The following is a 25,305-nucleotide window of genomic DNA, read 5'->3' as shown; positions in this document are numbered from 1 at the left end:
TACTAGAAAGCACGACATCTATATACTGGTGCTGGAACCCGGTACTGGCCAGCTGTTATTAGAATAAAACAGAACAGAATATTTCAGTTGGAAGATGTACAACAATCACCTAGTCCAACTTCCATTAGTGCTTCTCTACCCCCACAGCCTGAAGGACCACCAAAGAGACGGTAACATGTACCCCTTTGCTACACACAGTACTTACAACTTCTCCATCCTTTCCTCCAAAGTCTAAATAAAGCATCCTTATCCCATCATCTGAGGACATTTTCAGTTTTTCATAGGGATATTGTGCAATTGTCTTAGAGAAGGCACCATCTTGCGGTTCAGTTGTAAGAGAGAATCCATGTTCGTAATGGATGGTCAAACGGCACTCCTGGTTTTTATATGTGCAAGCTGAAGAAGGAAATGAAATTTAGTCTATAACGTTCTTAAAAGCAACAAATTCCATTTGGCTGCAGGTACCAGCATTTTACACACTATCTTGTGGAAACTAACCTTTCCTCAAACTGGGCTAATCATGCTTGAACTGTAAACCTGCAGATTTGGAAAAGCAACAGAAATCTTTCTGTTGTGTCATGTCCAAGCAAGGTTTGTTAGTTATGGTATAAACACGCAGACTAAAATTGTGCTCAGCAGTAGTGGTACTGATGTCAGTCCTTTCCGTTATTTCCTGCATTCTTCATGTTGCAGCGTACATCCACGCGCTGACACAAAACCAATCTACTGAAGTTTAAGAAGGCTCAGGCTGACAGTTCCTCCTTCCAAAATCACAGCTACTCTTCTTACATGACAGACAGAGCCAAAATCAATAAACACAGCACACAATGTAAGAGAAAATTAGAAGCTGTAGAGCATTTCCCTAAAGTATTTTGACAAAGATGAAGACAGTCCTGAGTCTTCATTAGTGTCATGGTAATTGAAAAAATGCCAGGTAATTGTATATAATAGCTACTGCAGCAGAAAGTGTGCATCTTCCCCACAACTCAGGAACACGGGCCATGATCCAAATTAAAAAACAAGGAAGAGTTGAGGTGTTCACATCCCAAATTCTCTTTTCCACCACTTTCCTGTGAACAATTCTGCCAAGAAGAGTCCTTGGCACTGGGTTAAAAGCACCACGATGAAAGAAGGGGCTGATGCCCACCTGCTTTTGGAAGGAAAGGCATCCATGTCACTGGGCTGACGAGATGGACATGCCCTCGAGGTGGCTCCCACTGATCACTCTGCTTGGTTTCCATATCAGAGGCCCTTGCAAAGCAGCCTGAGCTCCCCACTAGGTGTGGGGCCCGGCGGCCTGTGGGCAGGCATCCCTGTGCTCAGTCGGTACCTGAGGGCTTCACGAAATCGGAGATGCCCTTTGTCATGGAGTGGATTTGTGCTTTGGCTCTTGCTCTCACATTTTTAGGCAACAAGTGGAGATAATGTCCAACTTTAACAGCCCTGTCAACCGGAGAGCCAGTGGGGGAAGGCCTCCCAAGTCCTGGGGACACTCAAGAGAAAGGCACTGCCTCAAAGCCCCAGAGCCACCCCAGGCTAGCAGCTACCTGGCTGAACAGGGCATTGCTCCAGAGCATCTGCAGCCAATTACTTCTATTCCAGTCAATTTTGCACGTAGAGAAGTGACACCCTGATTCAGGTGTTCAGGGAGGGCAATGACTAGCTGTCAAAATGTGGCTCTTTGATTGGTTTGTATTTTTATACTCTTCTCAGGTGTGCAGAGCTGGGTGAATAAATGACCAATTTACGCTTCTGAATCTGCCTCTTCCCTCTGTAGGAGGAACTCCCGCCAGGCTCTCAGGAGCCTCCTGAATCCCAGAAAAAAGCTCTTTCCTGTGGGTTTCTGGACAAACCTCTGACAATTGCTCCTTCATGACACACAGCCCTATACAGCTGTCTACAGACTTGTGTCCGAAACAACATGCCGAAAACAAGACCAAAAGTCAGAATGAGAGTGACTGTGTCACTGGCCACAGGTACCACACCAGCTGGGACTGGCTCAGAAACCAAGGGGACAATATTGTAAAAACACAGAACCCTAAATATGGACATTGATTTAAAATGAATCACCTCTAGCAGAAGGAGCTTGAACTACCCACGAGTGTCACGAGGAGGAGTGGAGATGCAGCACCACAGGTGTTACTCACATGTGGTGATTTCCGTGATGAGCTCTGCAGAATTGTGGCAGCCCTGCACTATGTTCCTCGTCCACAGTGAGAGGTCTCGGCTAGTCTCCGTCCTGAACAGATGGGTTTCAATCCCTTGCCTTGTACCGGTACGGGTTGCAAAAGACAAGTCCACCCCTGACTGCGGTGAGCCTTTTCCTGGGCCAGAATGGACCAACCTGCAATTGGATTTGAAAACACATCAGGGAGTTACAAGGCGCTGTGCCAAATCCCCTCCTGAGCACAGCTCTGCTACGCACTTTCCTAAATGTGCAGGGCTGGGAGCACGAGAATTCGCATCTCCTTTGTATTTGAGCCTAAAGTGACTCCTAGTGACTTGCAGAAAAGTGAAGCTCCAAAGCAGTGAGTACCAAACCTGCTGGCGATACAGGTGATGATGGGGATGTTCCAGAGGGCCCTAAATTTGTAAGAGTTGTAGAAAACACCCCCTTGGATGAGGAACCAAGAGAAATCACTGACTGGTCTGTGGTGATGGGGTTTGGTGCACAGATACAAGTGCTCACTCAGATGAAGTAGCTGAATCCAACTTTCACTGTGTCAGGCTGCAGTTGCCATAAAGCTTAAATACCTGCAGACAAAGCCAACGATAAATGCTGTCAGATAAAGTAAGAAGTTCTGTAAAATACGCAGATGCCAAAGTACTGCCTTGTGCATACTTTTCCCATAAGGAACCTGCAAAATGCAAAACGCTGCAGCTATTTGTAATTGGAAATTCTCTCACATTTTGCTACTTTTAAGATTTTTTTGCCTGGCATTAACAGCTGATCTCCCATGACCAGGAAAGGTTTGTTCACCTGGGCAGACACTAATTGCAGAGAATATTTTTGAGCAAGAAAATCAACACCTCATAATATTTAATTCTTCTTTAAGACTGTCCTTTTTTCTTTTCTTTTTCCCTGCAGAAGTGTGGACCGTGAATACAGAATTTGCCCAGGGCCATGACACTGATTCAGATGAGAATAATAATCCAGAGGAGTTCATCGCTCTTTGAGACCCTGACACTAACCCTACGAGGAAGTGAAAAAATGAAACCACGGAAATTCTTCTGAAAAGCTTATTTGTCTTGCGTCTCCTGTTTCCCTTTCTGTAGGCAAACAATATATGTCATATGAGTCTATAAAGTAAGTATTTACATGGTAGTAGAATACTTGTGCTGAGGCATAAGACATTAGATAATACTAATCATCTACTGAATGCTAATTCACCCTCAAATTATTGTTTTGTATCTGGAAGAATAGTTGCCTGTTAGCTGACACTGTAGAAGTATGCCATCAAACAGAGATGTTTTAATAGAAAAAAAAACAGCAGCAAGGGAAAAAAAAAAAGCAAAACTTTAGCTTTTTAGTTACTGAAACACTAACCATAGGGCATTTGAAATTTTCCCCATTTCCCTGGCAGTCCATGCTGACATTTGGGATCCTCGTTGAGTCGAACAGATGCATCCTCTTTCATGCCCCACTAGAAGGTTTGCAAGATTTGTGCTTGCTCAGGTTCATGGTAACTTCCTTCGGATTTTGAACATCCACCTTGATTTTATGTTCCCAGGAGGCAAGGGGCAGAGCTGCCCTGCCCTGTGACTGGGCAGGAAAGTCTCTTCCAGAGAGGCATCACCATCCCCTCCAAATGTTTGGGGTTTTTTGCCTTGAGAAGAGCTACATTAACACCCTGCTCAGCTTTGATATTCAGGGCCTTTTGTATCAGGAATCGTGTGGCCAGCAGGAGCAGGGCAGTGATCGTGCCCCTGTACTCGGCACGGGTGAGGCCCCACCTCAAATTCTGTGTTCAGTTTTGGGCCCCTCACTACAAGAAGGACATTGAGGTGCTGGAGCATTTCCAGAGAAGGGCAACGAAGATGGTGAAGGGCCTCGAGAGCCGGTCTTATGAGGAGTGGCTGAGGGAACTGGGGTTGTTTAGCCTGGAGAAGAGGAGGCTGAGGGGAGACCTTATCGCTCTCTACAACTGCCTGAAAGGAGGTTGTAGTGAGGTGGGTGTTGGTCTCTTCTCCCAGCTAAAAAGTGATGAGAGGAAATGGCCTTAAGCTGTGTCAGGGGAGGTTTAGATTGGATATTAGGAAAAAATTCTTCACTGAAAGCATTGTCAAGCACTGGAACAGGCTGCCCAGGGAAGTGGTTGAGTCACCATGCCTGGAGGTATTTCAAAGATGTGTAGATGTGGTGCTTAGGGACCTGGTTTAGTGGTAGACTTGGCAGTGTTAGGTTAATGGTTGGCCCCTGGTTGGACTTGATGATCTTAAAGGTCCTTTCCAACCTAAATGACTCTATGATGCTAACTGCACCCCATGCAGACTTTGAAGTTGAGTCAGTGGCAAACAAACAGCTCAAAAACTTTTATTCACTTCGATTTGATGTGAGGGGGTGCACGCTCTGAGGAGAAGCTGCATCTTGATAATTAAGGCAGTGAAATCTCCAGTGACTTCTGCCTGCCCCATCTAGTCACTCAGGCGCAGGCAGGGCTGTTGCTCTCATGCTGCCTTCTGCTACCAGGGAAGAGGGAGAGACAACTGCAGGAAAGCAGCCTGGAAAACCACACCATGTTTTTCATTAAAAATCAAACTATCCCAGCTTCTCCCTGGGTCATCCCTTCTCTTATGCAGTGCTCATCAGCTGTGCTAAAAATTGTTTTCTACTACTTGTGATATTGAATATGTGACAGACAGATGGTTCCAATGTTTTATTTCCTTTCAAATCCACCCCCTGGCTCCCCTATGTCTTCATGCTTTATGCATAGCGCTGGCATTGTAGGTTTTTCAGCATATGGATGGAATGAAGATGTACTTTCCAAATTAAAATATGTGAACACATCCAACATGAACATTGTTTCTTGCCTGCCTTCTCATTTGCTTTATCCCCTCATCATTAAAAATTCAGTCTCAATATTTAAAAATCCTTTTCATTCATACAACTCCAGATTGTGCTTTGGAAAATCATGCAGTTAAACATGAACTAGACAAATACGCAGGGGAAAATTTGGTAGTATTTATCTACCAACTGTCAGTACTGATGTATTTGGGCACAAGTCATGCAACTAATAAACTTAAATTTATTAATTGAAATAATTTTATAATATATATGTAAAATATATTTTCATATATCAGCATAATAAGGTTGCATTCGCATGAGCTGGTTCATTTATGTAAACGACATTTTATCCTAAAGACCACAAAAATACCTCAAAAGGCAAAAACTAGTCTTTGAAACTTCACAGAAGGCTTCCCTTCGTCCCTGCCTCCTGCTGCTCGACTGCAGCAGAGGTGGTGTGCATGGTGCATGCTGCAACCCAGAGCCCACAAGGCACCCCAGGGCCAGCTCTGGTAACATTGAACTGCAGTCCCTGGAGGTTACTGGGCTCCGTGGAGGTTTCTGAGATGCCTGTGAGTGTGCAGGAGCACGAGCATACTTCCCTGGAGCAGCCAGAGCCGCAAGAGGGCAGGAGAAGGTTGGTCACGATCAAGTCTGCACAGCGCGTAGATAGCAGGCAGCGGCTGTAAAATGCAACTCTTGGCATGCTCCAGGGAGCCAGGGAGACACTTCTAATCTTCTCTAATTTCTCCCTTGCCTCTCTCTGTTTCAGGGACCTTTTTAGCATTATTTTTTGCAAACCTGCTTCTCATTCTAATGCTATGAAAACAGCTTCAACCATTTACCACAACAGCAAAATCTAATGGCCTCTTCAAAAAGGACAGCAAAACCTGACATTCAAAGCAAGTGTTCAGCTGCTCATTTGAGATTTATCTCAGAAGAGGCCATGATACAAGTGCATCAACAGCCATGCAGCTCTGGCCAGTAGAAAGCTACTATAATCTGACCTTTCTTATGTTGAAGCCACTCCTTACCCCTGACTTAGCATTTGACACGTGCTCTGGAATGGCTGTACTCTTTGGAAACCTATGCACAGGCCCTCATTCATCCAAGCTCCGCACGGAGAGAGCCACAACTGCCCTCACTGCCCTGGGAAGACGAGCGGAGAACTTGCAGTGCCTCCACACCACCTCATGCACCTTCCCTGCGGTGCTCAGGGACCCCAGTGCTCCCCGCCTCCCTCTCTCTCCTCTTGCACAGACGACTAATCATTGCCCAAACGCCTTTCCCAACTTTCCATGGCATTAACTATCACACTGCTTTAATACTCTCCGGTTACAGACCTCAGATTCACACAAAAGCTACTTACCTGATCTTTAATCAAAGGCCAACATGGGCTGCTTTTTTTTATTATTTCGTATCTGGCTACGATAGATAACGCAATTTGATTGCAAACATTTAAGATGTAATTACTTAAGCCTCACTCCCATGCTAGAGGGAGGCACTGTTATTCAGGCATAAGGAAACACTGAAACAGAGATTATGACAAAAAGGTCCTTGGAGTCAGGGCTACAAGCCAGCTGCTGTGCCTCCTGATGCAGAGATTTAAAGGAACAACTTAAATCTCCTGATCTCAGTTTTATTTGAGCTATTACTTATATTCTACACAAAGCTGGAAAGACTGACTGGAAAATATTTTTAGGTCTTAATAGCATCCATAGGTTGAAGGCAAACTTATCAACAAACAGAAAGGGCATGTTGAAATTCTGCTGTTAAAATACTGTAGGAAGATTGTAATCCTTCTACCACTTTCCAATTTTCTCTGCTCATTATGTCTTGGGTAGATTAAGCATGACTCCGTACAGTATCTGGCACTGAAGTTTTCCAGTTTCAGCAGCTTTTCAAATATGCATTAGCTAAGCAAAAATTTTTCCCAAGGACTCATAAAACTCTGAAAGATGGAGCAGCCAAGATTACAACATGTGTTCTGCAAACTTTCCAGGTGAAAAGTTCTAAATTGCACTGATCAATGCACAGAGGGGATTAAAAAACCCATCACGAGGAGGGTAATCACTGACAGAGCATGAACACAGCAGTCAATACCAACAGCACGCCCTGTGTATTTTTTTGATATAACTGTACTCAGTGTGATAAATCATAAAAGCAGAATCCTGCGGGGTTTTAACCAAAATAAACCAAAGCATTAGGTGTAATGATTTAGGGAATCTCTCAATTTATGTAATCTGCTCACCTTGGGGATTCATGTATTTATATGTATTTATCAGGTTGTGACTCCATTCTGAATGTCAGGTTTGGTATATCTGCTGACATTTTGCCCGAGTGTTAAATCCACAGCGATACTAGTAAGAAATCACAGAGATGGGGCTGGACTGGTGCTCAGGAGGTCAGCCGGCACATCTCCCTTCCCAGAGCAGGGCTAACTGCCAACACACTCCCGAGGATTACAGTGTCACCTGCTCTTCAAAGTCCCCAGTGATGAGGATCGTACACCTTTCCTAGAGAATCTAATCCACTACCTCACCCACACACCAAGTTTTTCCCAGAACCTGACCCCAACATCCCCTTGTCACAAATGCAGCCAACTATGCCTCGTTGTATCCAGCAGGGATGTGGAGAACATGCTCTCCTGTCCTCCTTGTGTCTCATCTTCGTACTTGAAAAATATTGGTATGTTTTCCATGGACTTCTGTAGATTAAACAACTAAGGTTTCTTAAATATTCCCCTACTGATAGTGTTTTCTAGATTTGCATTGCTTTCTCCCATACCTTCTGCAGTTAACTGGCATAATTTTGGAAGTGCAATGCCTCACATGAAGGTGGTGTATCACCTGAGGCTTTACTCGTGCTCTGTAGTTAGGTTAGATTACTGCACCTGCCCAACACGCAAACATTCTGCTATAACCCAAGATAATTGTCTCTGTTTTCTCAACAACATAACACCGAAGATTTAAGCAGTTGCGCCACACTGCCCAGACGCTTCCTGGCAGAGTAACTACTTTGTCAGCTGTTCTCCACCCCAAACCAGCGCAGCTGATTATTCCCCAGCACTGAACTTTGTGCTTGTCCTTTCTGAACCACATCCTGTCTTTCTTACAGGCCATTCTCCCAGTCCCTAACGACCCTTCAGCAGCCTGACACCTGTGTTGAGCAACTTCTCATTCCCCTCCAGCCTGATGCTATTCCACTCACATGGGAATCCCATCACACAAGGAGATGACTAGCCCCACCCAAGGCAAGCTACTCTGCTATCACATCTGAACTCCTGAGAAAAAGTCATTTAATAACAGGCCCTCCAAGGCGAGGACTTAAGGTTGTTTGATCCAGTAAATCAGCGCTGGCGATGGCCACCAAAGGGCTGTCTTTACATATGATGATATGTGGGCAGGGAGGGGCAGGGTGTGCTGCAGGATCTCCAGTCACTGTGAGTTGGGGGACTTGGGTTCATTACAAATGACACCCCAAAGCACGGGGGAGGAGGAGACCTTCTGCTGGGGTAGTCTTGCTTCACAAACTCTAAGGCTTTAGTGACACACCCGGATGCAGCCTCCGGCTCCAACACCTTACCCGGTTTTCATCAGGAATTGCCATCTGGAATTGTTAACCTTCACTGCCCCAATGCGCAGCAGGCTACAAGCTGCAAAGCATGGGGCTCTCACCTCACATTACAATAACAAAGGGTGAGTCAGAAGCCAGCTTCCCAAGAAGTTGGAAAGCTCCATCATGGGTAGGTAGACTGGGACAAAACAACCATCAACGTTAATTCACTGAGTTAAATTTTGTTGTTTTGTTTTGGTTTTTTTTTTTAATATAATGATTTAGCAGCAAAGCCTCAGTTCATTTGGGGAGAGAACTAAGAGACCAAGAGCAAAAATGAACTAATGAGAGTGCAGTAAGAGACCCACTGCTTTTGGCCATGTGCTACCAGCCCTTCTGAATGAGAACTCATTGAAAATGGTATAATAGAGGCCTGTAGCAAGGCCAAAACAATGGAACAGCAGCTCTTTCTCAAGCCCTTTGACCATACTGGCAGAGAAATGTGATTAAGATTCACATCAAGAAGAACAGACAGTTTCTACTGCATAAAGAAAGCCATGGGAAAGCTCTCTCTGAATTAGTGTTGATGGATACCTTTGGAATAATGCAGATTTCTAACCTAGATTCAAGAATGCATCTTACAAGCTCACCATTTTAAGCTAAGAAAGCCACGAATTCATTTGCTAGAGGAGGAACACAAGTCATGCTGAAATTAAGTCACATGTATGTTGCACATCAGATGTGTGAGGCCCCAAAAGCCCCAAACCGGCAGTACAGAACTGCCACAGCAGCACATCCAACTCAGGGCAGCAATTTCACATTTTTCAGCCTGAAGGAGCGGCGGGAAATCTGAGTGCTTCTGCCAACCCCTCAGGTCTGTACACTGAGATAGAAATCTCAGGAGATTGAGCTCTCGGCTTTTTCAGCACTAGTACCTCTGGATCTGAGCCAAACGGCCGCATGCATAATCCTTCTGGTGTGCTGCTGGCCATCAGCCTCGGCCAGAACTTGAAACACAGGAGAAGTGAGGAGTTAAACTGAGCACATCAGCCCACTGAAGAAGAATCTTATTCTCAAGCCATGGCATTTCAATTGTGTTACATAGCTATGCACCAGCTATACCTGTTCCTGGCTCACTCTGCAGTTCCAACCACTCTTGAAGCAGTTGTAATAAAAAAGCACACATACCTGGTGGCTAGCAGGGGGTAGGTATGCAGAGGGCTGAACCAAGCTTCCTTCATCCGTGGCATGCTCTCATATATTAAGAGGTCTTTCTCCGTCAAGACCACTAACACTGCCTTCCAGTGCTTCTCGTTGTCTCCTGGCACCTGAAAAAGAGCAAAGTCTCAGTGAAACAACAAGAGACAAAGCTACCATCATGGAAAGCCTAACAATATGAACATGTTGAGTCCTGGGCAAGACAGCGAACAAGAGAGTTTCACTTCTTCATCTTTTTGACATCTCCCACCCAAACTTATAATCAGCTGCAGCAGAAATGGAGTAAAGTGCATCTGCTGCTCTCATTAGCACTGCCATCTCCAGCCCTCCTTGCAGCCTTCCCTTACTACAGGCTACTCCATAAATGCAGTAGCGGAAGAACACCGAGACAGAGCAGGCTGTTATTTAGCTGTGGTATGCATGAAAGGACCTTAAATGTGTATTTATAATGCGCACCATTCATGTGCAGCTGGCACATTAACCTGAGTGCTGGACACCGTTGCTGCTGTTTCTATTTTCAAGACTGAAAAAAGCTGCAACATCATCACTGTTAAAGAATGTCAGGTATTAAAAAATAGTGGTTTGGGAGCAGATGTTTTTTCCTCAGCAGTTCACGTTTTCATGGCTTCTCTTTCCTTCATAATTCTTCCTTCCCAACAGTTTTGCAAGTGCCAATTTGTAAAGAGATCCAACCTAAACATGGGGCTGACTGACTCAGTGATGGATCTGCATCTCAAACCCATCTGTAGAGGATGTCTAAAACCTGGAGCATCAGAGCCCTTTATTGGCTGCAGAATCCAGACATGGAATTATATTTTGCAGGTTAGGCATGTGGTCATCCACACGGCTACACAATTACCGTATGGGGATCACATACGGATCTTGGTTTTTACTTATTCTATGCTGGCAGCATGGAAGTGTCTTAAAATATTTGGGAATATGAAACGGTCTTAGTTTCAAGTTAGAATGAAGCTCTTGGCTTTCACAGTCAAATTAATAATTTTCCTTTTGGTGCTCATAAAGAAAAAGAAATCACGTTATGTAGAACACTCACAGCCCAAACTCCCTGGCAGGGTACTAAAGGGAGTGAAACAAATTCTGAGATTCACTAGAGAATCAGGGTGTCTGCATGACTCCTCCATTAAAACCTTCTCTGGTAAAGAAAAGCAGTTGTCTGTGGTGTTCTGTGGCTGACGCCAGCCTACTTGCTGTGGGCAGGGGTCACTGGGCACATCACTGAGTGGAGAAACACATAAAAGGGATCAATCAGAGGTTGGCCAGGCTGAGAGTGGCACAGCCACGAATTGTGATTCAGATCCTTAAGTACCATGTATCTTAAGCAATGGATTCAGATAGAGAACCGCATCCGAAACACTTGTATTTTGTACGAAGAAAGGGTCCCACAAATTTCTAAACTTTTAAGGACTTTCAAGACAGTTGTAAGACAGCTTCGCACCAGAACACCAATGCCCAAAACAGATCTTAAACTTAACCCAAAGATTTTTGGCTTACATCATTTCTAAGATGTATTTTTCCTTCTGAATTAAGATTTTCCAGGAATTATATTCCTGTTTACAGCATTACTTGCTCATTGTTTGTTCATATCTGTGTGTTAATCAGCTTAAACTCATAAAAGGTTCATCCTTTTAATTTCTTCAGAAGTGTCAATACCTATTTACAGTTTTCTTGTGGTGACAGTTTTTTGCAATGCAACCTTTCATTTTCAAATAGGGCTGAAGAGAAAAGCTGCATAATTAACACACCTATTAATACACTCGAGAAAGATGCAAAACCCAGAGTTCTCACAGCCCATGTACCTTGGAAATACTCACACAAGCAAAAAGCATACTCAGCTTCTTAATACATGTTATTAACTACAGCCATCACCCCAGCTCCTAGCATGGGACTATAGAAATAAATGTTACAGTTAATGTTAACATTTAATTTTTGAGCACCAGCCTGTGTTCTTTAATCCAAAGTTTTTAGTACACACTTTTGAAGATTTCCAGAAAAGAAAAAGGAAGATAAACATAAAGTCCATCATAGGATGAAAAAGCAGGATGTTCAGATCCATAATCTGGAGGAATAAGCAGGCAGCATACTGGGCTCTTACTTCTTATTTTTGTATTCTGTGACCACAAGCAATCCAAAGACTGTGGGAAGCGGCTCACATCTTTTCTGCAGAACCACCCTGCCTGTGTAGCATTTTCAATCACAAGCTTTATTATTAGGTGGCTGGACAGTCAGCTGTGACTCCAGAAACTTTGGGAAACTGTTCCCTGTAAAGCAACCACAAGAAAGGGAAAAAAATCCTTTTGCCAGCTGGTCCCACGGCTATTTGCTGGACAGCCGAAAACATCAGGAGCCAGACTTTCCCACGTGGATCCTGTGGTTACCACCTGCACAGCGAAGCCCTCAGCTTTGCCTCAGTCCTTCCCAACAGCAGGGTGCCTCTGGAGAAGATGTGGTTCAGTCATAAGGTATTGAAGACTTTTTCACAAGTATAAATGACCTTATACTACCTCTCCTTGTAGGATGTACCCTGTTTGTAGGAGTATACTGGGAAGGGCAGAGAGAACGATGTTTGCCTGCGTCCTGTAGGAGCCCTCCCCGGTAAGAAGGGCCATGAATTACACACACTTTTAGTCATATTTTTTAAACCTTGCTGGGACCATAGCTGTCTCACGGCTAAGGAATGCTGGTGTAAGCAATACTGCTGCTATTTCAGACCTGAAGGAGGATTTGTGTGCCTGAAAGCTTGTCTGTTTTTTCCAGCTGTAACAGCTGATCTAATAAAAGATATTGCCTTTCCTTAAAAACCTTGAATTGCATTACTGTTCCCTGATTTTGTGGGGGTTTGGCTCAGGCTTTAACAGCTGATGCCGTGCTGTTTGACAGGCAGTTGGCACTTCTGGAAGGTGTCAAAGAGAACACGCTATCCTGTAAATAGTAATAGCAAATTTTACAAAGGAAGAAGAGAGGCTGCATGTATACTGTTAGCCTACAGGGCAGATTCAGAACAAATCAGCATGGGAAATTAATCCAGATTGAGCAAGTGTCATACCAAGCATAAGCTTAATAGGAGCTTACAAAACAAAAGCAAAAAACATGCTGCTTACAGGCAGCTAAGTGAACGATTTGCTAAAGTTTTAAAGGTTTTAAAATCTGACAAATCATAAAGATAACATGAAATACTTCTGTAAGAGTAAAGTTAAGTATCATTTGAGAAATATTTTAGAGACACCATTTTAGATGACAGTTAGGGCCAGTTTCTTAGGCAGAATTTTGCAGAATTCTGACACTTGCGCTACAGTTTCTTCGCTCCAGTTCCCACTTGCACACATACAATTCAAAGTGCATTGATCTGTGTTGCAGACAAATGAAATCACCATCCACCCTAAAAAACTTTTCAAACTCAACCCTTTTTCAAAGTCAAAAATGTTAGATTAAATCCAGATGAAGTAAAGAAAAATCCGTTCTCCTCAAACCTCCCACCAGAATAAAATGGAGCAGCAAACTTTTTGCTGGTTTTCTGGGCACTGTTCAGGTAACTCTAAGCAAGAGGTACCAGTGTCCCCTCTCCATGCTCTGCTCATCTCAGCTGAGGTCACTGCTTATATTCCCAGGTGAATTTCCACTTCAGGTCAATGAAGCTGTAAATGTTTATACCAGAAGCAAATTTGTGTATTTTTTCTTTCCTAGACACACTGTGCCCCTAGATCAAAGTCTTCAAGTACAAACCTGAAAGGGCAGAACATATTCTAACAATAAAAAACACCACCAAAACCAAACCATGTGCAGTGAAGTATCCTTTTTGCTACTCACAAACTTCTTTGCTCCTCATATACTCACGCTGTGAAGCACAAACCCCACGTTTTCCCATATGCACCTCTCTGGTTTACCTTTCCAAATTCAGAAAATATTTCATGTACGGCAGGGATGAAACCTAACTTTTTTGTGTATAACAGCATGATGGCTGGGCTTGGGATGACACCAGGGGAGACCTGCATTCACAGCTTGCTTGACCACAGGCTTCCTCTGCAAAGTCAGTCTAAATGCTCTGCATTTCTGTATGGACACCATGGTCTGCCGGGGTGGCAAGTGCTGCTGTAACACTCACAGCAGGAACAGATGTAAATGTGAAGGCAGACAAAAAGTGCACAAGAACAGCTGCATTTTTTCAGCAGCTACATGGAGACTTGTCCATCAGCCTTTGCCTGACACAAGAGCAAAAGTGCTTGGATGCAGAAAGCAGATGGCTCACGCAGTGTTAGGACACACTGGACCCCACTGCACCGAGGATGCACCTGAGCTCTGGCTGCTTCTGGATGCGGTGGTTGGGCAGCATTGCTCCAGGCTTTGCTTTAGGGCTGGGTCTGTGGTCTGAAGGACTGACTCTGCAGAGTAGCAAGCTCAGTGTTACTTGTATGACTGCTCCTGCTGGTTTTCTGGCAACTGCTCACGTGCTTAAATCCACTGCTTGCAATGTACCCTTGAAGAGTAACTCCTCTGATACATAGCAAACAATATTTCAAAGAAGAGCCAGCTTGTTTTCCTGCAGGTGATGGGGATGCCTGGCCCCTTTAATGGGTATCACAGCTTCCAAATCTTTAATAGTTTTCACATATAATTAGTTGCCGTAAAGACAACGGACATCTCAGTGGAGATAAAGCCTTTTACAAATGGTTTGGCCCTTTGCTCTTTCATCTGCCAGGTCTCCTTTTCATAAGGTTTTTCTTTGAATTTCACTTATTCATCTACTTCAGGCTGCCACGAAGGGATGAAAGAATACTTCTAATCTATAAGGCTCACAATAATTAAATTAGAGGTGTCACTCTACTCTGGAAAGGTGTTTTATATTTTCATTAACTCAAAAGGGACATTTCAATTACATTCCCTGTTTAGTAAACAAATTATATATTGCCAGCAGACTCCACTGCAGCAAGTATCCAAAATGCAGCCTTCCAGAGAACTGCTGTGAAGGTAGCAAGTTTACGCTTACAGTAAGTGGTTTAATCCCCTTTTCGACCACCCCCTCCCAAATCCCAGAGCTACACTACCCCCTCACAGAAAGCACAGTAGGAGCAACCAAAAAAGAATTTTCTGAAACTTTTTTCTTGCTGTTTTCCCTCCTCCCTCACTTAAAATCTCTCCATGCTGGCAAAACCCAGCTTCCACACAGGCTGGGATACGTTCTGCTATGTATTTCTTGCCTTTTCATTGTCTTTTGATGAAGGGCTACAGCCATGTTCAGAATAAACTTGATTCGTTTACAGAAACCTACTTGTCAGTTCCTGAAAATAACAGCTAGGACTGAAAAGGATTTTTGCAAGATGAACAGCAACGATGCAGGAATATATCACGCAAACCCCAGCATATGCACCAATGCTGGTATTTCTGTGAGCTCATTTGATGGGAGGCAATTCGCAATGCAGGAGTGGGTGCAAGTGACAGCCGTAGGCAGGGGATATCAACACCTCCCACGCCACACACAGATGAGATGTGTTTTGCAGCTAAACTTTGTAGTTTTAAACAGGAAATAATGTGCACGTTCTTTAGAAAAAAAAAAAAAAGCTAATGAAAATGGGTCTGTTTTTGTTCTTCTGTCTCTTCGAGCTCAGTGATGGCTCAAATGTGGCTTGTGCCACTATCAGATCTGGATAACAGTCAGTGCACATATAAAAATTCCCCCAAGGGTACAATATTGCCTCCTGTTAGCAGCGAGCAGTGAGTGAGTGATGCACACGCCTGGCCATGGTGCTGCTGCTCTGTGGCAGCCAGAGCCACCCAGGTCAGGTGGGAACCACAGCAGGTACCACGCTGATTCAACCCTTGAGCTATCCTGAGCAAAGCCCGGGGATACACTGATAGCTAGAGTAACGGGCACTGCTGAGTATGGACAGGACACCCATTCTCAAGACATGTCTGTTCAAGTCTGAACTTCTTCTAAATAGCCTTTAAAATGACAAGACACAAGCCAACTTTTGTCAAAAGTAACACAGTCAGTTGTCTCAGCACTGCAATAGGCTCAAGCCGATGTCCTGACTCTCTGGACTTAAGATTTTCAAACAGCTTTGGCTCCTATCCAAATAGCTCAAAATGTCAACAGAAGCACCTTAGTCCTATTATTGGGCCAACACAAGAATGGCAGGTGATCTGAGACCTTTCCTACAAGCCGAACGAGGAAGTCCAATCCCAGTTTTGTAGCGGAGCTTTGCTCCAGAGCTCGGAGAAGTCAGCTGGAGTTCTTCTAATTACTTTTTAGGTTTTAGACTTGGGCCTGTGGGAAACAAGCCTAGAGGGCTGCAGGTTTCCCATGCTACAGAGAAGACAAAGCCAAATTCTTCTTGGAGGTGCACAGTGACGGGATGGGATTCAATATCTGCAAGTGGAAACAAGGGACATTCTGACCTGATACTCAGAGAAACTTTTTCATTATGTCATGGTGGTCAAACACTGGAACAGACTGTGAAATGTCCACCCATCGAGATATTCACGACATGACTGAGGAAGGCCCTAAGCAAGCTGGTCTACCCAGATTTGGATCTGACCAGATCTGGATTTGGATCAGAAAGCCATCATTTAGGTTGCCCCCGAGTTAAAGCTGGTAATTATTCCATACACATGCAGTTTTTAATGCATATGTTTTGTGTGAATGTTGCATCAATATGAATGCAGTAGTCACATGAAATGGTTATTGCAGCTTAAGGGTTTGCAGGATGATTTGTAGTTATTTTCTACCTTGAATCATTTAGAGCTGTATAAAATTGTATCTTTGATCCTTCTGACTTGGGAGAGTTTAACACTCTGAATTTCCTTTGCAGTAGATTCCTTGCAAAAGATAAGGAATGTAATGGAGTGGAAAACCCAGCATCACATAAAATTCATGTGTACATCTGTACAACATGCCTTAAGTAAAAATATGTTTCACAACTGCATGAGAAAAGTTTAAAATCCTGATGTGTTCTCTTTTTTCCTCCTGCTCCATGGGTCCACAGAAATAGGTTAACTAAATACATAGAAATACAACTCCAGGGGACTCAAAAAGAGGGAAAAATGGAAATTCATCTATTTTAGAAACCTCTACCGTAACCCAGCAGCATTTTGCTCTGCCTGAAGTTGAGATTTGAAGGTCCATAAGTAAGAGCTCTTTTGCAGTGAAACAGGAGACTCTAACTTTCTGATAATGTCAGGAAACTTTCCAGGGAAGAACAAACACTCAGAGAGCAAAGGAAATGTTAAATGCCCCACACCATTTGTTAAAGACACTGATTGCTTTTCATCTTAGAGAAGGTGGAAGGAACTCTACTGTGTTTTAAGAAGTATTCTGATTCTTTCTGAGTAAAACATATTTTCTTCTATAGCAGCTTCTTCAGACCATGGGAACACTGACTGAAATTAAGTAGTGGTAATTTATGACAGCAAGGCTTTGCAAACAGCAAAGGTCCACTCCTGAAAAGATATAGTGTTGAGCTAAATGATTTCTGCAGAAAAAATGGCACTTTGCTGTCTTTTATTTTTTTCTTCCCTTTTTATTGCTACTCAGAAATTGCCAGGGAGAGCAGGCAAGGGAAGAGGTCATTTCATCACTCAAGGGCTGTGGCAAGGAAGACCTGCCCAAGCTGTAAGTCACAAGGACAGAGACAGAAGGTGAGGCAGGCAGGGGAAGGAGTCAGGGAAAGGTTAGAACAGCCCAGCTGGCACTGGCAACTGCAGCTGATCAAGAGATAGTGGACAGGCCAGCCACAGTTCAACTGACCTTCAAAGCCAGTTTGCCTGGGAACAAACCTGTGCTGGAAGCAGTCACATTTTAAGTATTACTTATAAGAGGCACAGGTGAAGGAGGAAAAATGGGAAGGAACGACCATTAACTTAGGACTTTTCTAATCAGTTATACTGATTGAACAAATGAATGGAAAGTCTGAAGTGTGGAGGTGAGCACAAAGCTACTATACAAAGGCAAAACCCTGTGCAAAAGTGGAGGCAATCACAACTACGGACCTTCATGACCTACCACCACCTGTGTTGCACTCAGCAGTCTCTCTTCCAGCATGCTCACACCACATATTCAGGACAAAAGCGAAGATGCTATTAGCGGACACTGTTGCATCTCTTGTGTGTTCAAGCATTTTGAGTACTCGTAGCTTATCTATGGAATGTCTGGGCTCTTCAGACTGCAAGTGAGGGTGGCTGTACAGTTGCTTTCTGAAACACACCTCATGAATATATCACAGAAAGGTTGGTGATAGCAACTGCCTATGGTTTAATAAATACTTAAATAAAAATTGCAGAGTTAAAATGTGGGATGAGTTGTACTTCTAAGACAGAGCTCAGTTCTGGGAAAGCCAAGCAGCTGTGCTGCCTCCAAAATAAACACTGGACCTTAAAGCACAATAATCCTAGTACTGAGGGAAAAACACTGAACTTCCCTTTAAAATGGAGTGGTCGCCTTCCTCCAGTAAGACAGGCTTGCCCTAGGAAACATTAAGGACCATGGCATGGTCTTGTATCTTCCTCTTCAGTTCATGGAGCCATTTTGCACACCAGGTTTAGCCCCAGGAGAAAAGGGATCATACCTGCGAATGGCTTTGAGTTAGAGGACAGAAAAGAGAAGGGGAGCTTTGGAAGCTCTACCACACCTCCTGTGCAACTGCTCACAAATGGATACTATTACTCAGTGGTGGGGAAAAAATGAATTTCCCCCAGGTGTGCTCCAGGATACCAAGAGGAACTACTATTCTCTGCTGTGCCCTACAGGTTGCTAAATGCTGGAGTTTTGCTGTGAGCAGTTTTCTGTTCAAACCAAGATGAAGCATTTTATGAAGGAGTTCATCATCATCAGTGGAGTATAATGGTAATTGTACAGGAGCAGAATCAATGTAAAGACACCATAGTTTCAACTCACTGTCTCTAAAGAGTCCATAATTTATAATTGAATCTGACTTCAGCTGATCAAGTGGGTAACGGATCAGGATAAATGAGCAATAATACCCATTACCTCAAGAGATACACACATCTCATCTTTCAATTCAGTAAAAGTGCATGGATTTCTAATCATCAGCTCAAGAACACTTGTCAACAGCACCCAATCAAACATGAATGCTGGAGGTGGAGTTTTTCTTTAAAAGCAGCTTGTGGTTTTTAATGATGGCTCAAACATGTAAAATGCCATTTGAAATTATTACAGTGTCTGTTTAGTGAGGGACAGGTAATCATCAATGTCTACATTAAAAACTACAGTGACTGAAATCTGTCCCAGAATATGTTCTGTGCCTTTCTCTATCACACTGTCTTTCCAAATATTCAGTCTCAGAAATGATGGCCCATCATGACAGGTACCTCTTCAAGACTGACAGATTTGACTACTTTACTCAAGGGTCATTATAAATCACAAGTGCTGGAAGAAAAAATAGTAGGGGAGCAATAGAGAGAGAACAAGATGTTTCTTTGTCATTGCTATTGTGTTGTCTCAAGGACAGTCCAGAATACTGTCATTTCAGTCTATTGTGTCATTGATCAATATTCAGTAATACTGATGACCTCAAGCAAATGAGTGAATTCACTACACGCCTGGCACAAAAATGCATTATCTTCAAAAAAACACTGATAAAATCTATATGTTATGCTTCTATATGTTATGCTTCATCAGCTTCATCCGGTAGGTCTCATTGGGTAGATCTCAGTATTGCTGTGGATCCCAGACTGCCAGTAAAGGTAGGAAATGAACAATTATTCCATTTAATATCCAATTCACTTTCCTTCACTCCTTAACCAGGACAAAGTTGAATTTTAACATCTTTTCCCTTTCAGAGAGCTCTGTTTGATTTGGGATTTGTTAGTTTTCTAAGGAATGGGGAAAGAAGACAAATAGGATCTAATCAAAAAGTGCCACCTGCCCCACTGAAAAGCTGAGAATATCCTTCTTCTGCCTTCCAAGAAGGCTTAAGACAGTCACTGGTTCAGAAACGTGAACTCTTAGGGTCATAGAAAGAGGGTTGAAGAAGACTTGAAGATCAACTCGTTCCACCTCTGCTCAGGAAAGGACAGACTTTGCTCCCAAGATTTCTCTAGTCTGTTCTATAAAACCTTCCCTGATTAAAATCCCCAGCTACTTGTTCTTGGCCAGTTTCACCATTAGGAAATTGTTGCCAATGCTGGAGCATATGCCATCGTAGTCCTGGGGGTAGTGTGACAGCAGGTATCATTACATGCTTGGGAGACTAATAGAAAACTCAAATTTGGTTTTAGGTAAATGTTTTTTTAAGATGATCATTATTCTAACCCTGCCAAAGTAATTCAGGAGAGTGATGGTCACAGAGGAAAAGGGTAAGTGGGAAGAATGCAGAGAGAAAGTTCAGAGCTAGAGGATAACTGCAGTTTGTCACTGGTCCTGTGATTTGCTGGACAGCTGTCACCACTACCTATCTGCACATGAAGTAACACACACACATCCCTACCATTGCAAAGATAAATGACAAGGCAGCTTTAACAGGAAACCAGTATTACCAACTCTAGCCAGCCAAAGCTCCCTTGGGGATGTCAAATAGGGGCTTGAAAATCGTCTGAGGTTTGCTTGGTATTTAAAATACCAAGGTGGTCCATCAAGCCTTTTTGCTTTGCTGACATTCCATAGTTTCAAGCTTTTCTCTGTGGCTAGGAACCTACAATAAAAATGAGAGCTCAGCTTTCATAAAACCTCTTTATTATTTCAGGAGATGGTAGTAGAAGAAATATCCCTGAAGTAAAAATATTCAAGCTATGAGGTTTGGACCTCTGGTCAGGATGTGAGCTGCCACTTCTCAAGAGGCATCACTTTCCCAGACCTGATACTGCTTATATTACAAAATCTAACAAGATCACAGCCGAGGGGATTATGGCAACAACTCTTTTAACTAATGTACTAGCTATGACAAAAACATAGCAAATATTGAAGGGCATGTGTTAATAGAAACTATGAATATTCAACAGAGCCACATGAGGAAGACAAACATAAAGAACCTTCTACTTGGCAGTTATCTATGCTGAGCTTTAAATTAGCCACACAGGACAAATGGATTTAGTGCTGTGCCATGTTATTTCATCTAGATTACTAAAAGATACACAATTAGGGCCATCAATCTACAGACCCAGATCCTACAAATATCAGCAAATTACATGCTATAAGCTATGCAATTTTGAAGGCTAATGCTCTTTATCTGGTTCTAATTCTCAGTGTTTCATATTTTTGCAGTAATCACAGCATTTAACTACTCATAGGACAATTCTGTTGAGAGCTGAACATTCCTCTAGAAGAAAAACTTGGGAGAAATAAAGTTACTTTCCAAAGCCAGCAGAAGCAGATTGCATGCTACAGGTTATCCTCCTGAGACCAGGATGGGAAACTAACGTTTCTGATTTAAGAATTATCCCTGAAATACATAATTTAATAAAATAACTTCCTGATAACAGCATTAGAGTTTTGCATCCTTTGACAAACATATCACATATCTAAAGAGAAATGATTTTTGGCATGAGAGATATATGACCTCATGAATCAACGGGTTTCATCAATGGAAGATTCTTTCCTGCTGCAGACTAATAAATCATCCCCACCAGCAAGTGCCAGCCACTGATAGTAAGAATGAGGGTAACATGAGCAGTGTAGAGCTGCTATTACTTCTGCAGCTACAAGAAAGTGAAAGCCCCAAGAGGAAAAGACATATGAATATTACCAAGTGACTATACCTAATTCTACCCTTGGTGTTAGAAATGTATTTGCACTGAAGTGACTGGGAAATTTTACAAATTATTTCTTACTGTGTTATTCCTACTATGAAGATAAATATTTGTCTTTTCATTGAGATTTCTGCTGTAGTTTGTGCTGGCCTAAACATCTTACACACACTGGTATAAAAAATCTGAAATAACTCAGTAGAGCAACACTAGGACAGAACTGCAAAAAGAAAATTGGAAAGCATGTACTTCATTAACATTGTCATATGCTAATATTCACATAACCCATTTTAGAAGTATAGCAAATGGGATTGGGTTGGACATCATACCAGCAGTTTCATACCAAAATTTCTGGATTTTTAAATACCATGTCCTCATTGGCTTTTTTATTTCCTTAGCCACATGGAAAACAGTCAGCCACAATTAACTATTTGTCAGAAAACAATCTATTAATTAACACCATTCTGTACTGAATGAACTGAAAATCATGTTCTTTGCTTGCCAAAAAGCTTCCATTTCTGCCTCATGTTTGCGCTCAGAACTAAACATAGCTACACATACGCTGCTTGACATAACTGACCAAGGGAAAAAAGAACAACTGCTGCTGAGGTTTTTCAGAACCAACAGCTAGTGAGATTTTCTAAAGATAGGTAGTGGGTCAGCAGGGCTTCACCTCTGCATCTCATAAAATTCTTTACTGACAGATCTTTGATTAAACTCGCCAGAAATAGACTAAATCCCAATTAAGACATTCATATTTGTGGCAGGGCTTGAAACAGAAAAGAAAGTGAGGGGGGGAGAGTAAGTTACAGCATTTTCTAGGCTTAACCTTAAAAATATAGGACCTGACTTCACTTATATTTATATCCGTTCAATTCTACTGACATCAATGGATTTACTCCTAATTTATGCCAGATAGAAATCAGGCTAGCTATTACCACGTTTTCATGCATATAACCAACACCCCTGTAAAAGCACCGTTTATTCAAAAGTATGTCCTCAGACAGCATGCATTCTCAGATAAGCCAGCTAAAACCAGTGGAAGAGGCAATCAGTGATGGGGAATGCCAGAGGAGAACTGCAGAGTGATAGAAGGAGAAGGGAAAGAGGAGATTGGCAGCAAACTTCCTTTGCTGTTATCCACACGTGCACATAACCTTCATAACCTGCTGCTGAGTCCTGGGCACTAAACAGATAACCCCCGGGGCTGACACAAGACGACATGGTGGCTACCCACTTTCCTAGTAGAAAAGCAATCTCAGTCTGTGGTCTGTTACCTCTGAGACCAATTTTCCTCTATTTCATTTTTCAGCAGAGCAGCCTGCAACACTGTTGTTTCCAAAACTCTGAACCCCTTTGCAGGTCCACGCGGGGCTACAGGTGTGTAACCGTTACCAGTTAGTGGTTGGCTCCTCGTAACGGTTTTACAGAATTGTTCACTCGTTTGGATGCGATCCTATAACCACAACCCATTCCTTCCGCTTGTGCTTGCAAATATCCAAGCAGCTGTTTCAAGTTATTTGAAGGGGCTAGAGAGTGAAGTTTTACTTGACATGTCCAGGCTAATGGAAACTGATGATGTACATGACCTTTGATAAGTGCAAACAGCCCCTCTGTCCAATATGAAGTGAAAGAAGACAGAGAAGCTAAAATTCCTCTCTTTGAGGTCTCCTTGCAGCTGTGAAGAATAAATCTTATAGGGTTATGAAAGGTTCAGAGAACGCTGGTCTTATTATTGCCAATAGGAAATATTTCAACACCTTTCAGCCCACTCATCAATTTGTACACCTGTCTGCACCCAATGGTCTCTGCAGCTCATCAGTGAGCTGCTCCTTCCACTGCCACCTTCCCACAGTCTCCCATAGCTCAGCTTCATCTCCCAGTCTCTTCCAGTGCTGTCCCACTCCTCCCTTCTCCCAGGCTCTATTTGTCTTTCTGCAGCATCCATTTGGCTTATGTCCCACGGGAACAAAAATCACAGCAGAGACACAATGTCTGGTGTGTGGTTCCATGTTTCCTCCTTCTTCTACCTTGCCTACTCAGATGGTTAGAGTTTGGAGCAGGGTCTGCTCCTATTGGTACTGTTTATGTTGCAATCTCGCACCATGGCATAACAGGTTTGGCTAGTCCCTAGGACCTCTCACACTAACATAATTATTAATGTAATTAATGTGGTAATTAACATAATTATTAATGTAATTAATGTGGTTATGTTATTAACCACAACAATCACCACCAGAATCAGTGCTGTTCTCTTCCTCATTTCAAACTCTTGCAACAACAAAGCAGGAACCCAACAGTAAGTCAGCTTGTCCTCAGTAACCAGCTTTCCCAAAACCCACAAAAGCAGGAGGCCTCAAGACAAAAACATCACGTAAAAGGTTCTCACGCTACCCTGTGCAGCTGTGCAATCCCTCTCCATGCTGCTGCTCTTTGCAATACCTCCAGCTTCTTCCATCTCTTCCAGTTACCTTTGCCTTGTTAACATCTCCTGCAGTTTTGGACATGTAGATTTAAACCTCTGTTTTGAAATTTTAGGTGGGAGAATGTTACTGTATTCTTTAACCCTATGATTTAGGGATCCAAAGAACATAGCAATAATAAGCACTTTTAAGTGGAATGAGCGCATGTGTGTGTTTAAACCTGAAGTTTTAATGTATTCCCCCCAAAGGGTCCTGCAGAAAGTCTCATGGGATAAGCTGAGGCCAGAGACAACACCATAAAACACTCCTTTTCATAATGATGTACAAGCTTCTCATTCCATAAACAAATCAGTAAGCTTCTATTCCATAGCAGGCTTCTCCTCAAAGTGAACTTTTTCGAACCATTTCCATAAACATCACTGACATTTCCAGTATGAAGCACAAAAAAGCAGCTACACATCAGCAGCCTACTCTGGCCATGGCCACAGTCTGCAGCTATTTTCAGCACAAGATCAACAAATCAATGTTTGCACAGCAGCATCTGCTCAGCAGAAATGTATAAATAAAAAAAGCCCCAACAATAACACGATGTGTTCACACAGTTTCAGGAATCTTCACTGCAGCTAACACTCGTTAGCGTCTAGTGATTAAAACCCAGGTGCTTCCTTCCAGCAGGGCTACTGTTACCGTAGAGCACCTGAAACTCAGGGAATCCAAATAACATCTGAGAAAACCCTTGGTAGGTCCATTTGCCTTCAACAGCAAGGTCACTTTTTTGGGAGCAGCAGGTCCGAACCCCCACATAGAGTCTCCTTCTGTTGTACACCCAAAGAAACAGCCACTTTGGCTCCAGAGCCACTTTTTGTACCTTGACTATTGAACATGCGCACTGTACAAACCGATCTGCACTTCCAAAGGAGGGGGTGGAAATCCCTGTACTTAAAAAAAAAGTTCCAGGGTATCCATCTAGATCTCTGAGACGGTCCTCAACAGTCTTGCAGTTGGAGCTGGTAAGAATGGGTGTGCTTTTGCTGAAGTTACTGAAGTTGCTGACAAGATGGCTCACTCTTCATAACAGCATGCCATCGAAGTGCTACCATTTTTTTGCAACTTCTGACTCTTCTGATCCCTATCTCCAATAAGTTTATCTTCTAGCACTTGTTATATCTGTCACTCTACTGCCACTGTCTGACTTTTCTGAAAAAAGATTAACCTGTTAGAAGAGAAAAATACTTAACATCACTATTAGACTAGGAAAAAAAGGTGATTCCATGGGACATTTCAGCAACAGCAGCTCTAAAATGACTACAGATTTTTCCCTGGATCCTATTGTGTGGTTATTACTAAGGATGGTGTGCCACATCTCTGTTGAAATTGCATTATTTCTGTGTG

At 42.9% G+C, this 25,305-nt stretch overlaps 1 protein-coding gene across 1 annotated transcript in view; it reads right to left on the bottom strand.

Annotated features, from left to right (window-relative positions):
* Positions 1-25,305, bottom strand: part of SNTB1 (syntrophin beta 1) — a 118,490-nt gene that overhangs the window by 3,944 nt on the left and 89,241 nt on the right. The window contains exons 4-6 of the mRNA XM_064442165.1: positions 9,749-9,888; positions 2,148-2,344; positions 206-396 (exon numbers count right to left, since the gene is read on the bottom strand). Of these exons, the coding sequence (XP_064298235.1) occupies positions 206-396; positions 2,148-2,344; positions 9,749-9,888 (528 nt within the window). The remainder of the gene's footprint in view (positions 1-205; positions 397-2,147; positions 2,345-9,748; positions 9,889-25,305) is intronic.

The sequence above is a fragment of the Phalacrocorax carbo genome, chromosome 2, assembly GCF_963921805.1.
Source record: "Phalacrocorax carbo chromosome 2, bPhaCar2.1, whole genome shotgun sequence".
NCBI lineage: Eukaryota > Metazoa > Chordata > Aves > Suliformes > Phalacrocoracidae > Phalacrocorax > Phalacrocorax carbo.
This window is presented reverse-complemented; position numbering and strand designations above follow the sequence as displayed.